We start from the raw sequence: 17,520 nt of genomic DNA, 5'->3' as shown, positions 1-17,520 counted from the left end.
GGACTAAATGCTTGTGGCCAGGGCTCTTGGCTGCTCGTGGAAGATCGGCCCTGTGCTTGACAATAGCTTTGCTCGGCACAGTGCTCCTCATTCCGTATCCCAGGCTCCCTCCTCATTCCGTTTGCCCTGAGATGTTCTGCCTGGCACGAGTTGCTGAGGCTAGTGGGGTGGCACCCCATCTCCAGCCACAGTTCTGCTCTCTGCCGCACCTTGTCCCTCGCACAGTGGCTGTGAAAGACTTCAGGCGGACCGTTGCTTTTCATCCCCAGCTAGCCCACCTAACCCAGTTCTTTCTTCACCAAGAAGACAGAGCTAGCACACCTAAGTTCCTGTAGCTCCCGTCGGCACTGCTCGACTCTTTGCTTCTGTTCTGGATCTGCAAAGGGTTCTCCTAATCTCTCTTAAGTCAGCCTCTCAGCCGAGGGCCTCCATCTATCTCCCTTCCTTGAATCTGCTTGCCTCTCTCCTACTAGGTTTAGGGGCAGTGCTTAGAGATGTCGGGCCCAGAAGCAACTCTAGCCTCTGGTGAATTTGGTTAATGTGAACCAGTGCTCCAGGACCTGCTATGTCCTCTGTGCCAAAGCACCCACTTGACCTAACTACCTCCCTGGCTGGTCATCATTCTCCTCTGCTCTTCTGTCTCCTTCCCTGGGGGAAGGAACCATCTGTGGTTATGCAGGTGCATTTGCTACATTCCCAGCAATTGGCACTGAGATGTCTGTGCTAATAAAATCAGCTTATGACGGCAATCTCTTGATTGTTGGAAATAAGCATCTTGAGAAAAGTTCAGCATTGTTGTCGCTGTAGTTGTATTTGGGTTTTAGCTTTCTGAGACAGTATCTCATATCGTCGTTGTTGGCTTCAAACTTGCTATGTAGGTGAAGATGACCTTGAAATTCTGGTTCTCTTGCCTCCACCTTGTGATGCTAGAATTGCAGGTGTGTGCCACCATGCCCAGTTCGTGTGCTTCTGTGGCTCAAACCCAGGGCTTTGTGCAGGCTAGACAAGCATGCTTATGAATTGTGCTACACCCCCAGCTCAGCCAGTTTTAATGAGCACAAAGGCACAGTGGGAGTTGGGGTGGTCCTGCAGCAACCTGGAATGTAATGTCTGTATACACTTCCTAACTCCAAGGAAATTATCTTAGGGCCATCAACACGTTTTGTAGTCCAAGCATCTTCTCCATGGTTCTCGGTCCTTGTTAGCCCACAGTTGCTATGCCTCCACCTATTGTCCTTCCTGTTTCTGTGCGGGCTCCTCATCACCTCTTTATATGTGCATGTTCTCCAAGGGTCCCACCATGGTCATGGGCCAGGTCTTCGAAATGAGTTTGCAAGCCAGAGCCTACTTTTCTAAGTCGGTGGTTCACAGCTCTAGTGAGCTGCTTCCTGACCTAGTCTGGAGATCTCCGAGATGTCTGGTGGCTACCTGCACTTGACCCTGTCTGTCCCTCTCCTCGTCTCCTGACATCTGGCCCGTCTTCATTCCTAGAGCATGCAGCCTGTCCTTTCCCAACACATCAGCACCCTGTCCAATGTGACTCCTCAGCACGTCCCATTTCGCAGGCCACTTATTCTGTCCTTCTTTGCTAAAAGGCCTTCCATGAGTCCTGGCCCTCAGGTAGGGCCAATATTTCAAATACTCACCCTGCAGGCTTTTCTAGAAGCCTAGCATTAACCCTTTAGTTTCTTAGTCGTGACATGGCCCAAGGGGTCCTGCAGGAATTGGGGAGCACTTGGAGAGCTGTGGGCAGTAATTCTAGAAAGGTCTGAAGTTTGGTGTCAGCCTCACCAGGAAGCAAAGCTCAAAGCCAGTGGCCCTTCACTACTGGGTCCTGTCTAATATTCCCTACCCTACTCCAAGGTACTACTCCAAAAGGATTCCATGCTCTTTGAACTTATTACTGCCATAAATTCCCACCTATCATTTTCTTTCCTGGGTTCTGTTCAACCAAAATGTTTTCTCTCCTCACTAACAACTAAAAATTGTGTCTCAAGACTGAATTCGGTAGAAGCAGCCAGTTCTTAAGTTTAATTCTTAAACTTGTAACTGCCACTTGATGGGCAGGCGATTATAAACAGCCTGTGGCATCTCTATCGTAATCACAAACTGTTACATTGACCTTAAGTTTAGATCCGGACCTATTTAGTCTCGTGTGTGTGTGTGTGTGTGTGTGTGTGTGTGTGTGTGTGTGTGTGCTTGTTATCTTATGAGGGATAGGCATCACTGTGTCACCACAAAATGGGGCAGACTACAGAGCAGATGAGCATCAATGACTAGTTACTGTTTGATCTGATGAGAGGTGGGGGCCTAGAGGTAGGTGACCCCTGTCCTCCCCTCTCAGACACTTACCCCGGGTGCTTCACTGCCCTGGGCCTGCCATTCCTGGCTCAGTGCCCCCACGGTACACCCCGTCCCCTATCTTAACACCCAAGATTTATATTACTTTGAACATCCTCTGATCCTAAAGACACCTCTCTGTCCGGTTTCTTTTCTACACAAAGTGTTAAACTAGCTAACCAGGTAACTAACCCTTGCTGACGAGAGTTATGGAAGAGACTAGAGGAGAACCTCAGGAGAAAGATTTACTTTAAGCAGAGTGGCAGAAATAGCCCTGCTTCTGTGATGGCCTAATGGAGTCAGGAGTCAGGTGAAGATCTGCACCTCCCAGCACTGTGTGTTTCCCTCCTCCTGGCTCCCACAGCACTTTGTATATACCTCTTATTGTAGCACATTGTATGTAGTTCTTTAATTGTGTTCATGTACGTTTCCCCTCCAATAGACTGTGAGCTCCTCCAGGACAGGAGCTGTGTGCTAGTCAATGATGTATCCCCAGCACCTAGCCACAGTGCCTGACACACAGTAGGTGCTCAATAAATGTTTATTGAAAAGATGAATGAGTCCAGATTCCAATTGTGTACCCTTCTACATGACAGCGGGAAGAGGACAGGTCCTATCACAATGTTTTGTTTCGATGTCACTGGGGAAAGAGAGGGCGTCTCATGGAGCCCAAGCTGACTATGTGACCAAACATGACCTCCCCCGTTCTGAGATTACATACATTTGTTGCCAAAACCCATTTATTTGGTGCTGAAGATGGAACCCAGAGCTTCCTGTATGCTGGACAAACACTCTACCAACTGAGCTACATCTGCGGCCCTTACTACAGCATTTTGACCCATCATACAACATTTCAGGCAGCTACGCCCTTTACCCACATGTTTATTTACCGTTGGGTTCACCAGGAGCTCAGAGTTGCTTTTGACTATGCTTTGCTGACAGACGACTCTGGAACAACTGCCACGGTCTCCTTTCCAGCGACTGCATCAGCACTATTTCCTCATCCCTGGGTGGAACTGAGGTAGAAATGTCACCCACCCACTCTCCTCGGGCGGGGACAAGTTTTTCTGATGGTCACAAGCTTGTTGACTGTACTCAGAAAGGCAGTTGCCTAGGGCTTTGGAGTCTCTGGTCCCAGGGTGAGCAAACTTGGGGCTCCTAGCCTCAGCAGCCTCCTCTCGCCAATATCCAGTAGGTGGCGCTGTGGAGCCGGCGACGGTGGGCCAGCCAGGTGGAGCCCGGAGGGAGGGGCGGCCAGGGCGTGGCCCACCGCTTCCAGAGGAGCAGGCTAAGCAGGCGTCTTCCCGTCCCTTGAACATGTTCTCTAACTCCCTGGGAGGTTTTGGTTCCCGCCGACAACCTTCCTAGCTCTGGAGCTTCGAACTTTATCCTCGGTCCCCTTTCCTTCCTAAGGAGAGTTGAGCAGTCCACTGAACGTCTCCTCCTCCTCATTGGCCAACCGCTCCCTGGCCACCCCCAGCCTCGCATACTCGCAGGTGAGCAAGAGTGTGCTGGCCCGCTGGCTCCTTGCACTCTCCCTAGAGCGGCAAAAGCAAGCTTCCGGGCCATCACCAATCCCTCGACAGGCCCCGGATCTGATGCTCCTCTCCTTGGCCTGCCTTTAGCGATACTTTCACGAACCACCACTTTCTCTCTTGAAATGGGAGAATGATCGAGGCATTTGTCTGCAGCTTGAACCCAAGCTCGGTGAAAAGGGTCCCTGAGCCTGGGAGGATCATGCACCCAGTGACACATCCTTGCAGTGGTGGTGGTGGTGGGGCCTAATAGTAGAAACTATCCCTCTAAGAGGGAAACATAGGCCTGCCCTCCTTCTGAATTCAGCATGCCTGAACATTTGGTGACTCCCTTATAGTGGTCCAGGATGCCTTGGGCATACCTGACACATCAAGACCCGACACAATAAAATGCCCAACAGACTTCCTGATTAGACCAGATTATGAAAGCGGCATCTTAACTGCCCAGTTCACCTCTCTACATGACCTCTATCATCTAGGGACCAGGCATGAAAATCCAGAAGCTGATTGGGGTGCTTTCAACACCAGAAGAGGACCATCCTGGCAAGATCAACATTAACTGACCTCGGCACAGAGGAACTGACTTCAACAAAAGTCTTATTTTGTTCTTTATTATAAAGTCTCATCTATCCCCACTCATGAGCGCCCACTGGAAAGATTAGGCTCTCAAGCAAGGTGCAGAGTAGCCTACAAGCTCTATTAGCTCTTCCCTATTCCACACAGGAAAGCACTCAAAGAACTTTTCATTAAGAGGCCACCAGCTGGGGCTGGAGAGATGGCCCAACAGTTAAGAGCACTGGCTGCTCTTCCAGAGGACTCGGGTTTAATCCCCAGTACCCACATGGCAGCTCACAACTGTCTAACCCCAGATTTAAGCGGCTGCAGCTTTAGCATCAGTCCATGCTTCCAGCCTTGCTTCTCATAACCTGACAATGGTCTCCAGTTAATGTGGGGGTAAAAAAAAACCCATAAGCATGAAGATATGAAACTGCTGTTGACTCTTAAAACTTCTCCTCTCCAAGCCTTTGCTCAGATTGTGCCCTCAATCCAAACATCGTTCCCTGATAACTATTTATACAGCAGTTGTGTCTCTCCCAGGCCATGTGTTCCCATCATCCAGGTACCCTTTTCCAGCCCTTTGAGCTCCCACAGCATTTTGGGCCTATCTGAATACTGTTAAAACCACAACATGGCTTCTGTGACCTCCTGACATGCCTGACTTCTGAACTCCAAGTTCCTTTTTGTGGAGACAAGGTCTCATCTGTGTAGCCCAAGCTGACCTCAAACCCTCCTGCCTGTCTTTCAGAGAAGTGGGATACAGGCATGCATTACCACACCTTGTTTTGGGACAGGGTCTTGCCATATATCGCCCTGGCTTGACCTAGAATTCACAGCAATCCATCTGCTTCAACGCCCCACCCCCTCAAGCTGGGATTATGGACATGTGCCACCAGGTATGCTTGCCTTTTTATTGCAAGTTTCAAAGAGGATGGACCTGAAATTGGAAACACTATGGGGTGTTTGGGATGACCTGTGATCAGAAAGTGTGTTTGGGGGCGGGGAGCAGTGAGGCAGATTAGTGTTGTGCCTCTAAAAGGATGCTCCTGTATCTGGGCAGACTCAAGCAGAAGCAAGTCCCTGAGGTGTGGGTAAGGAGAGCGCTTAAGTTTACTCCTGGACAATTACTGGACTCCAAGAAGCCAGACACATCATTCCTATGGCCTGCCCACTCAAGCTACAGTGAGAGGCCCCGAAGACACAGAACTTAAAAGTTTGTAGGATCCAGACCTTCAGAAAATCTCTCACTCGAAGAGACATTCTGGGGCCTGCAGACAGAATTTTAACTTGTGTTTATCGGAAAGTGGGGGTAATTGTAAAACAAGGGACAGGGGTCTTGCATTTATAGCTAGGTCATTGGAAACTAGAACCATGGAGAACCAGCCCTGCTCAGCTAGGCAGGTAAGGCACTGGGACAGCAGTGAAGGCTGGCAGGGGTAAGGGCAGGCTGGGGAATTACACAGTGCAGCCAGGTGGGTAGTCCCAGCATGAAGAGGAATCAGCGGGCAGATGATTTCCAGCTGGATTAGGGAGGACCACACCACCACCCAGCAGCCACAGGGGGCCTCTCCCCTATTCCTGTTACTCCAGTTGCAAACAAGGAATGCTCTTCCCACATCTTCAGGTGAAGGCAACCCCGAGTTGGACCATTTCACCCTCAGGTGGGCAGGGGCCCTGGGACGTGCCCATCCTTCCTTTCCAGATTCCCACCCTGACCTAATGACCCAAAGCTCTCTCTTGCCTTGCTTTTACCCACTGTATCCCTGGGACCACTTAACTCCCCAAAGGCCACCAAGAGGAGCAGAGTGAAGACAGGAGACAAAGGCCCCGACGCAGGTTTTTCAGTATGCAAGTGTTTTTGACTCCACAGCCAGCTGCTGAAAAGGAAACATAAAGGGCAGCCAGAGTACACACCCAAATGCAAAACAAAGTAAAGGCCAACAGAAAACAAAACAAACCACACAGTATCATAAATCCCAACAAAACAAAGAGACTTGAAGTCCAAACCCCCTCAACTTTATATATATATGTATATATATATAATTTGTTGTTGTTAAAAAGGGAAAACAATCATTCAAAACCAATTGGGCAGGATGGTGGGACTGTCCTACAGAAGGGGGCCCAGAAAATCCCCATGGGAACAAAAATCACACACAGTTAAAAGAAACAATGCTCCTAAATGGGTCAGGAGCCTCCAGAGAACAGATTGTCCCATCCCCAAACTGGCTTTTTTTTTTTTTCCTTTTTTGTCTTTTTTTTTCCATTTTCTTCTTTTGTTGTTGTTTAGCACCTGTACAATAAAACTGTACCATCTCCATCCAGAGCCAACCACAGCAAGGCCCTCCTGCCTTCCGATGGTACATACTCTCTCCAAGGATTGTTCGGAAAAATAGCAATGGGTAGAAAAAGAAGGAGAGTGGGCCGGCCGATGGTGCGGAGGGTGGAGACGACCCAAGCTCCTCCCCTCACTCTCCTACAACAGATCTAACACTTAGGCTTCTGAGGCCCATGAACCACTCACTCAGCTCCAAGTCCCCAAGTGGGTGTGGAGCCAGACTAGAGACTGGTCTCTGCCCTTGCCTAGTCAGTCCCAGGCCCCTTAGCCGACTCCAAAGGAGGAGAGCAGGAGGAAGGGGGCCGGAAGTCTGTGGTTGGGATGGCAGGGCAAAGGCTGGGAGGTGAAAAGGCTCAGTATCTCAAGATGGGGAGCCCAGGGTGGATAGGGTGAGGCAAGGAGGGGATGGGTATAGGGCAAAAGATGCCAGAATAGCTTCACACTGTGCACTCTGAGTGGAGCAGTGTGAGGGAAGCAGCCTCACCCCTCAGGCCCAATCTCAACCCGCCTTTATTAGAGTATCTCAGGAGTCCCTCCCCTCAGTAAACACTAATCTTAAGATGGCAGAGCTGCTACAAAGGGCAGGGTGGGACAAAACTGGCAGGGGGTGGGGGAGCACCAAAGGCCAGGGATTTGCCCCCAGCCCCCCAGCTCTGGGCCAGCAGCAGCCAGGATGTTTAGTCATATGATGATGTCCCCCCATCCTTCCTCACCCTGCTCCCTCCCTAAGTGGGGAAAGACAACCTGGGAATAATTTCCTTAGAGGGAGGGAGCATCCCCAAAGCTTATCCAGAAAGAAAAAGGAAAGGAGGTAAAGAAAGTCCCTCAATACAACAAGTTGTCTCAAATCGTCACAGTGATACAGACTTCTCAGAAACCAATGAAACAATACAAATTAAATACTAATAAAATAAATACTCTGGAAGACAGAAGAGGACAGGGAGATAAGGAGGGCACTCAAGACATTTGGGCTTTTTTTCATTTCTCCTTAGGACAGGCCACAGCCACCCAGTTCCATGTTTGGTCTTGGTCGTAAGCATAGAAGCCAGTCCAAGGGACCCTGGTGCCACCTTCCACCATCTCCAGACCTCTTGTCTTCAGAAGTGGAGTTCAACTTTCCACCCCCATCACCAACCACAACAACAACAGGGAGATGAGAACTAACTGTAACCCAAAAAACAAACCAAAACAAAAAATCCAGTCACTAATGCTGGCATTGATAAGGCGGCTTCTTGTTGGTCCGTATTATTGCCTCATTCTGCAGTCTGGTGCTTGGTGGGGGAGACAGGGGCGGTGGGGGAAGGGTGGACTCGGAGGAGGAAGAAGAACGGGGGAGGGCTGTTTCCGTCAGCTGCTCCAAGACTGATATTCCACCTCAGACCCTAGGAGCCGCAGCAGCTCTGGCTCATACTGCACCAGCTCCACAGTCTCGGAAGAGCCTGGGGGAGGTCTGTCCTCCAGGCTCCCAGGCCTCTCAGCAGGGGTCAGCAGCTGGCTTGAGGCCAGCTGCCGGTAGAACTCGGCCTTGGGCAGGGTGCTGATTTCAAGGTGCGGGAAGCGGGCCTGAAAGATTCTTGAGGAAAGCTTCAGCCTCTTGAGGACATCGGTGAAGAGGAACCAGTTGCAGGGTCTGGAGAGATAGAGATGGAGTTAGGGAAGCAGGCTCAGGAGGAAGGGTGGGGGCCCCAGCAGCACCAAGAGAGCCCCCACTCCCATATTTCTGAGACTTGCTGCCATCTCCCAGGAAAGTACAAGTTTCTGGGATGAGGCTGGAACAACACAATACCTGCCCCAGCTTCTAGCTGAACACCCGTGAGTACTCACTCACCCTATGGGCTAGCTCTTCCATAAAGGGCAAGCCTGGGGAAACAGCTCTCTCAGGGCTTGCTTTCCTTGGCAGCCTTAGCCTGCTACCCGGTGGCCTGGCCTTCCCTATCTGCTGGGACCGCTTGTTCCTGACCCCGACTCCAGGCAACCCTGCCTGGCTTCTCTCTCCTGACGTCACCCTTCCTCACTTGTTCGCCTAGATCTTCCCTCGTGGAGGTGGAGCTGTGGAGAAAGGCCTCAATGCGGGTAATGAGAAAGGCATTTCTCTTTGGCTCTGGACTGTATGAGACAACTTTTTTCCTCCAGTCCAGCAGCAGCACCAGTGTTTCTGCAGGCCCAGGGCTCACGTTACAGCCAGTCTGCCCTGGTGGAGCACATCCGACTAGGCAGCAGCCTCAGCAGAGCTGGGAGGGTGCTGTGGAGGCTGCTGCCAGCCAAGCACATCCATGAACTTCCATTCTCCCCGAGTTAGTGGTCCCAGTTTACAGTTCTTCCTCATAGCCACTCTCCTGTCTCAGCTCCAGCCTTTGCCACTTCCGGTCTGTGCTACACGGCACCAGCCTTACACTTGCTCCATCTGTCCCTGTTGAGTCCTTTCTCTTGAAGTGGGAGGGGACTACTAAAGCTATGTTAATACAGGCTTAAGTTCGAGGGTTAAAAAAAAAAAAGAGGTGCTGAGCAGAAAGTAAGACATACCCAAGAACACATCAAAGAGTCCCTCGGGTCCTGTTTTGAAAAATAAAAATCTGATCCTCCATTCTCTCACTGAATAGCCTTCAATGGCTCTTCTATGCTTCCAGCAAAAAAAATACCAACTTGGGTCTCAGTGGTTGAGAGTCGACAGTCATCTTCTAGAGGGCTCAAATTCAATTGCCAGCACCCACATCGGGTGGTTTATAACTGCAACTCCAGGAGATCTGACACCCCTGGCCTTCTTGGGTATCTACGCTCATGTGCACATACCCACATTCAACTTCACACATACACACATAATTCAAAATAAAATAATAGTCAGACAGGTGGCACACCCCTTTAATCTCAGCCCTTGGGAAGCAGAGGCAGGAAAATCTGTGTGAATCTGAGTCCAACCTGGTCTACAAAGTAAGTTCCAGGTCACCCAGCAAGTTCTAATTCTTTAGCATGATATTAAGACAGACTGTCCAACTTTGCTCAGCCTGGAAGGAGGGGACTGGACCTGCCTGTTCTGAATCCACCAGGTTGAATGAATCCCCAGGGGAGTCTTGGTCCTGGAGGACATGGGAATGGAGGGGAGGGGCTGGGGGGAAGGTGGGGGTGGGGGCGGGAGGGGGGAGGACAGGGGAACCCATGGCTGATGTGTAAAATTAAAACAAATATAATAATAATAATAAAGGGAAAAAAAAGACAGACTGTCCAAAGATGACCCCAATTCAACCTCTTCAACTCAGTCTCCAACTCCCCTACGTACACTCACCATGTTGCACCTATCCTACCAGAAACAGGTCATTTTTAAAAATTTTATGTTTATAGATGTTTTGTCTGATATAGATATACGTGTCTGTGCTTTATGTACACACCTGCTGCCTGCAGAAGAGGGTTTTGGATCTCCTGTAACTGGAGTTGCAATTGTGAGCTACCATGTGGGTGCCAGGAGTTGAACACAGGTCCTAGAGGCCAGTGCTCTTAACCTCTGAGCCATCTCTCCAGCTCTCCTTTTTTGAGAGACAGAGGACCCCATTATATAACCTTAGCTCACCTATGAATCGCTCTGTAGCCCAGGCTGGCCTCAAACTCATAGAGATCGGCCTGCCTCTACCACCTGAGCGCTGGAGTTAAAGGTGTGTGCTGGCATCACGTCTGCCTTGTGCTTTCTGTAGCAATGCCTTTGCCCATGCCGTCCCTATGCCTGTCCTTCTTTTAGCTCAGCTCAGATTCCATCTCAAACCTACAAAACCTGAAAGAAACTCCGTGTTCAGTCCATCTTCTTTCTATGGCCTCATGACACTTGGTTCTCAGCCCTAGTATGTAGAGTTCCAACATGCTACAAAATCAACATAAACTGTGGTCTTCTCTGGTGCCTAGGAATAGAGCTCAAGATAGACTGGACTTTTTATTTTTCACTCGACATTCTTTTGACAGTAATAAGCCTGCTTAGAACATTTAGTCTTTTATTAAAATTAATTGCATACTTACCTGTCTGTAGTTCAGCTGAGTTGTTCAAAGGCTAGATTTGTCTGTGCTATGGATCTCAAGGCTTGATCCAATGCATAAAACATGGTTATGAAATCAATCACTCTATACAGTATCTAAAACACCTATGTAGCTGGCCATGGTGGCTTGAGTCTTTAATTCTAGCACTTGGGAGACAGAGGCAGGTAGATTGAGGTCAGCCTGGGCTACCTAGTGAATTCTAGGCTAGCCAGGGCTACATAGAGACCCTGTATCAGCAACAACAACAACAAAACACCCTCACCTATTTAGACTCATAGTCCTTTTCCCTAAAATTCAACATTTCTTCCACATGATAGTAAAGGCTATCACATTATACAATTAGGGAATGGAGTGTTCTAGGCTAATAGAAAGTGACAATCAATACCATATACTTGAACAATCTTTTTCAAAGAATGAGGATAAAAGGGCCAGAGAGATGGTTCAACAGTTAAGAACACTATTTGCTCTTCCAGGGGACCTGGGTTCAATTCCCACCACACATGTGACTCAGTTCACAACTGTCTATAACTCAAGTTCTGGGAAATGCAATGCCCTCTTCTGATCTCTGCAGGCAATAGGCACACACATACCTGCAGGCAAATCACCCATACCCCCTGGCTTATGGGGTGGCATGTGGCCCTTGGTTGTCCATGTTCTGTCTGTACCTAAAGCAAACTACTCTGGTCCTTTTACTGCCTGTGGCCCAAGCTCCTGTTTCAGAGAAGGAGGTGCTGAATACTTTGGAGGAATTAATTAACTGTGCAACACTATATCCCAGAGGCCCAGCCTCCCACCCTGGGATCAGCTGCCGCCCAGAAGAACAAGGAGGCTAAGAACAAAAGGGCAACTGATCCTGCATTTTAAAAATGTATTTATATTATGAGGGTTTTCCTGCATGCATGCATATGCACCACATATGTGACTGGTGTCTGTGGAGGCCCCGAAGTGGCACTGGATCCCTTAGAAGTGGAGTTATAGATGGCTGTTAGCTGTCATGTGGGTGCTGGGATTCAAATCAGGGCCCTAAGTGCTCCAAATGGCTGAGCCATCTCTTCAATCTCCTGATCCGGCATTCTTATTCACCTACCTAGCACAGTTGGGCTCAGTCTAATACCAGGTGTCAGGTTATACTCTAGTCTCCAAAGAATGAGGCTCCTCTGTAGTAGGCACAGTCACCTGAACCAGCAGTGCTGATCACCTTGCTGCTGTTAAGGCTAGAAGAGCCTTTGCTTTGGATTGCTTAAGGATCCTAGTGGATCCCAAGCTATGGCAACCATATGCCTTGGCTTTTCCAAGAATCTCAGTTGCAAATATTCTGTCTAGCTATCCCAAGAAACCACAAAAATGTTCCAGAGATTCTAATAGTTCATCATCCCAAATATTTCCCAGATTATCGCCTACACATAGTAACAGAGCAACAAATTCTTCAGATTTGGGGGCCTACACATGCGAGTTGATAGCCGAGGTATAGCACTAGAGATCTGTGAACTCTGAGTTTGGATGTAAATTCCACTCCATCTGGTCCAGCACTCATTCCCCAGGCTGCATTTGCCTCCTTCATAAAGCTCCTCCTTCCCTGGGAGGCAGGCCAGGGGTTGCCAGGACACTGTGACACAGTCTCTGTAGACTTCTCAGACACTTACCCACGGGACACTGACACTTGGAGGTTGTAACAAGGGAGAAGAGGCTTGTCTGAGAGTTCGAACATGAAGTCATCCTGTTCTGAATCGTCTCCTTGCTCGGCACTCCCAGGAGGATTATGGAGGAGGTCACAGGCAAACCCGTCCTTTTTCTCTGTAAAGTGAGTAGCCAGGGGATCAGCTACAAGCATAAAACTGAAGGGAGGAAAAAGCCCCAGCCAGATAAAGGGATACAAAGAGGCTGCTTAGGAGATAAATGCAAGGCCACGAGTCCTGGCTGGATTGACTATGGCTCACATCCTTGAGAGGGCACATGAAAGTTGTGCTCTTGGAAGGAAATGTGTTGTGGCCTGAAGTCCATTATCCTTCTCCAACCTCTGATTAGAAAAAGTGAAAGAACTCTGAAAAGATGACAGCTCAGCTCTTCCAGATGGAAGACAGAAGATACTAGTCAAAGACTACAGTAAAGCAAAACACCTATCCTCTGGTCATCTCACTGCCTGATCTCAAATGCAGGGACCCAGAAGGTTCTTTGCCTCCCCAAGCATTTGGGTGTGGCACACAGCATTTCAACCCAACCTGCTCTCAATCTTCAGCCCCTGGCTCACACTAGACAAATGCTGGATGATCACAGACGAAGGTGTGCTGATCTTCCTGCTGTGTGATGTTTGGGCCAGAGGGTTAAGGGCTCAGGACACCAACAATCTCAAAAACAAGGGCTGAGCCTTGTGTAGTGGCCCACACCTTTAATCCCTGCTCTCCCCTTTCATCCCTGCTCTTGGAAGGCAGAGGCAGAAGGATCTCTGAGTTCCAGGCCAACGAGAGTTATATGGTAACACCCTGTCTCAAAAACAAAGCAAAAGAAAACACAACCAAACCCAGAGAAGAAAATAAAACAAAAACAAGGGTTGCCATCACAGGGGCATAGAGAGAGGGAATAAAAGTTGCCACAAGAGGGCTTGACACTTTCTACAGAGTGAGCAGTATCAAAAGAGGTTAACACCAGGATTTACACAGCACCCAAGGTGGGGAGAGGTAGAAGGCAGGGGAGGATGATTTTATGCAAATCCTTGTGGCATCTCAGGCTTCATACTAGTGACTGGAGTCTGAAGAGGAAGGACTGAAAGGGCCTGTAAGCTACTGCCAGGTGAGGAAGTGGGACACCTACCTCCAAGAAGTACTGGTGACCCATCCCCAGTCTCCCGTGACTCTTCCCACTTAGAGCTTACCTAACACAGAACTGCTGTAAAAATCCCAGGATGCTCGAGGATCGCCTTCTGCCCTGCCCTGAAGATCTGAGAGGTGATCTGAGGAAAGAAGAGAAGGTGTGAGACAAGGAGGAAATCTCGAGGATTATCCTGTGGGATTGGGGAGGGGAAGGGGAGAGGCCACAAGAGGGGCCAGGGGTGACAGGAATGAAGTCCACTTCCTGCTCACAACAGATTGCAAGCAGGAAGGCAGAAGCCCCACCAATGTATGGCCTAGTTTTTAAGAAAAGAAAAAAACAGCCTCCAGTATTTTAAAACAGGGAGATTTCACTTAAAAGTTAGATGCCCAGTTTTTCATTTAAGAAAATAGATAAAAACCCAAAGATCTGGCAATATTGCCTCTACATTCCTGTATGTCAACAGGTGACTGGAAGAAGCTGTGACATGCTCAGTCTGTAGTCCCCACTGGGCCTCTTAACTCTTTTACACATCAGCCAGAGGCATGTAGCTTGGGGACCTCAGCTTCTAAAGGCACAGGACATTCCTCTACAAGCATAATCCTACGCCTATCACAGTATTAATCATGACCTATCTTCTTTAAAGTAAGATAAGTAGCTATGGGTGTAGCTCAGTGGTAGAATGCATGCTTAGCATGAGAAAGATTCTAAGTTTAATTTACAGCTCAAACACACACACACACACACACACACACACACACACACACACACACACACACAAGTAAAGCTAGGCATGGCAGCACACACACATGTAATCCCTACTACTCAGAAGGCTGAGACAAGGGAATCAAGTTTGAGGTTAGCCTGGGCCACCTACAAGAAATCCTGTCTCAACAAAACCAAACCAAATCCCTTTTGCTTCTACCCAAAAGAGCTCAGGACAAGGTGCTAGAGAATGGCCCAGCAGGTGTCACAAGCCTGGTGACATGAGTTCGCTCACTGGAAGGCATGGCAAAAACTGGCTCTGTTAGTAAGCATTTATAGTCCCAGAACTCCAATGACAAGGCCCAACATGGAGAGAGACAGAATCAAGCAAAAGCTCACAGATGAGCCAGGCTGGAGTATAGAGCAACAAAACCAGATTCTGCTTTCCGAGGTGCAAGGAGAGCACCAACACCCCATAATTTGTCCACTGACTTCTACACATAGGGTGACAATATACCTACACATGCATGCATGCAAACACACAAATTACTTTTTGAAAAAAAAACAAAACTGAAGACAGTTGTACAAACAAAATTTTTATGCTCATGAATGGACATGGCTCTATTCACGATGGTCAAAAGCTGGAAAGAGCCCAAATGCCCAATGAATGGATAAAGAAGAAGATTACTAATCCATAAAAAGGAACATAGATGGTAACTAAAAGAAGCCAGACACAAAAGGCCATATAAAAGGTCAGAGTACCAATGCCACATAGACAAACCTTAAAAACATGATGCTAAGTGTAAGAATAAGTTACAAAGACCACATATTATATAATTCCATCTCAAGAAAATGTCCAGAGTAGGCAAGGCTAGTAAGACAGAAAGCAGAAAAAATTAAAAAACAAACAAACAAACAAAAAACCATGGAAAACCTTCCCATTTTTAAGGGTAAGAAGTGGTGGCGCATGCCTTTCTTTAATCCTAGTGCTTGGGAGGCAGAAGCTAGAAGATCTCTGGGCTCAAGGCCAGACTGGTCTACAGAGTGAGTTCCAAGGCAACTAGACCTGTTACACAGAGAAACCCTGTTTTGAACCCCCTCCCCCCAAAAAAAAACAAACCAAAAAACAGAGAGCAGATTGAGTATGTCAGTGTTGGGGGAGGGCAGTACTGAGAATAGAGCTGGGGTTTCCCTCTATGATGATAAAAAACGTTCTGAAACCAGATATAGTGATAGTAGCATGACACTATGAATCGACAACATCCCATCACTCGATTGTCTAAAGTGATTGAAGTTGAAGATCTTCTATGTATGTACTACCACAATTAAAACTTAAAAACTGCGGGGTGACAGTGGCGTAGACCTTTAATCCCAGCACTTAGAAGGCAGAGGCCAGGCGGATTTCTGTGAGTTCAAGGCCAGCCTGGTCTACAGAGCGAGATCCAGGACAGTCACCAAAACTACACAGAGAAACTCTATCTCAGAAAAAAAACAAAAACAAAAAACAAAACTTAAAAACCTACCTTTTGTTTCCTCGCTCTCAAGATGGACCCCAGGTCACCCTCAGCCTCCTTGTTTCCTAGCTAGGAATCAGATAGTTAACAGGTTCACCTCGTATTCCCACACAGATACAAAGCAGACCTACTGGCTTTCCTAACAAAATTAAGTGTACTGTCTGTGAGTACACAGTTCAGAAGTTGCCAGTGTGCCAATAGTACAATTAGCAGGCTCACTAAGCTGTGGGTGACTGTCACCAGCTCTCAAGTAGCACCTAGGCAACAGGAAAGAAGAGAGTCCAGGGTTGGGGATTTAGCTCAGTGGTAGAGCACTTGCCTAGCAAGCTCAAGGCCCTGGGTTCGATCCTCAGCTAAAAAAAAAAAAAAGAAAGAAAGAAAGAAGAGAGTCCAAAGAACACAAGGAGGTAAGGGTGACAACCTGCAAAGCCAATCCCAGGAGGAAGTAGGCAATTATTTCCCCAAGGAGTGCAGCTTGTTTCCTCCACTGAAAAGTACCACTACCATACACTGCCTCCCTTCTGGGCCAAGAACTATCTGTTCATGCAAGTTACCAAAGGCACTCCTTTCTTAGCCATTTTCTGGGACATGAAGAGCTGTTCCCATTGGAACTAAGTTGTGTAGAGTAGACCTCTGCACACCACATATTAAACCTGAGGCCCTGCTGACAGCCCCCACTCTTCTATACACTGTACTACCCGAGACAGGACTTCCTTCTGTGGTGGTATTATGTTCCTCACAATATTGTGCACCCTAATAAATTTATCTGGGGTCAGAGAACAGACAGCCACTAGAACAGAGCCAGAAATGGTGGCTAGAAAATGGGTTAGAGCAAGCCATAGCAGAAGTTGGGCGGTGGTGGTGCACGCCTTAATCATAGCACTTGGGAGGCAGAGCTACCGGATCTCTGAGTTCAAGGCCACTTTAGAAACAGCTAGGCATGGTGACACATGCCTATAATCACAGAAATCCAGCCTTTAATCCCAGGGAGTGGAGGCAGAAAGGGAAAGATTATATAAGGCGTGAAGACCAGAAACTGGAAGCATTTAGCTAGTTAAGCATTTGGCTGGTTAAGCGTTCAGGCTTTGGAGCAACACAGTTCAGCTGAGAGCCATTGGGATGAGGACTCAGAAGCTTCCAGCCTGAGGAAACAGGATCACCTGAGGAACTAGCAAGGTGAGATAGCTGTGGCTTGTTCTGCTTCTCTGATCTTCCAGCAGTCACCCCAATAATTGGCCTCAGGTTTGATTCTATTAATAAGACTTTTAAGATTCCTGCTACATCCTTCCAGAAGCTTCTGCTGGGTCCATGTCTATCTAGAATGACCTAGTCCTGTCTCGTGGGAAATAAAGGAAAGGAGGCCCTTGTTTTTCAAAAAGGACGAGCTAGGTCTATTTTGTTCACTATTGTATCTCCTGTGCTGGAAGTCCAGGGCCTGGTACCTAGGAAACACTTAATAGACTAGGGAAGGAGGGGAGGAGGAAGAAGGGAAAAGGAGAGAATTACTATAAAGTGAGACACCAAAGTGCTTGCTTAAGCAGCATGCCAAAACATAAGCACTCTGCTGCCCCTGTTCCCCTACCCCCAAGTCACACAAAGATTCCATGAGAGCAGGCCAAGTTCACATTCCTGGGGCTCCTCACTAGGAACTGCCGTCAGAGCCCACGGCACATTCCTCTAATTCTCTCCACTGCCTGCAAAGCTTCGTCTT

General features: G+C 48.3%; 1 protein-coding gene across 1 annotated transcript in view; it reads right to left on the bottom strand.

Moving 5' to 3' along the window:
• Positions 1–6,453: 6,453 nt before the first annotated feature.
• The window catches only part of Bcorl1 (BCL6 corepressor like 1), a 72,176-nt gene continuing 61,109 nt past the window's right edge, over positions 6,454–17,520 (bottom strand). The window contains exons 15-17 of the mRNA XM_036174673.1: positions 13,655–13,732; positions 12,429–12,579; positions 6,454–8,398 (exon numbers count right to left, since the gene is read on the bottom strand). Of these exons, the coding sequence (XP_036030566.1) occupies positions 8,116–8,398; positions 12,429–12,579; positions 13,655–13,732 (512 nt within the window). The 3' untranslated portion in view covers positions 6,454–8,115. The remainder of the gene's footprint in view (positions 8,399–12,428; positions 12,580–13,654; positions 13,733–17,520) is intronic.

Source organism: Onychomys torridus, chromosome X (genome assembly GCF_903995425.1).
Source record: "Onychomys torridus chromosome X, mOncTor1.1, whole genome shotgun sequence".
Lineage (NCBI taxonomy): Eukaryota > Metazoa > Chordata > Mammalia > Rodentia > Cricetidae > Onychomys > Onychomys torridus.
The sequence above is the reverse complement of the archived record's forward strand: the minus strand, read 5'-3'. Positions and strand labels throughout refer to the sequence as shown.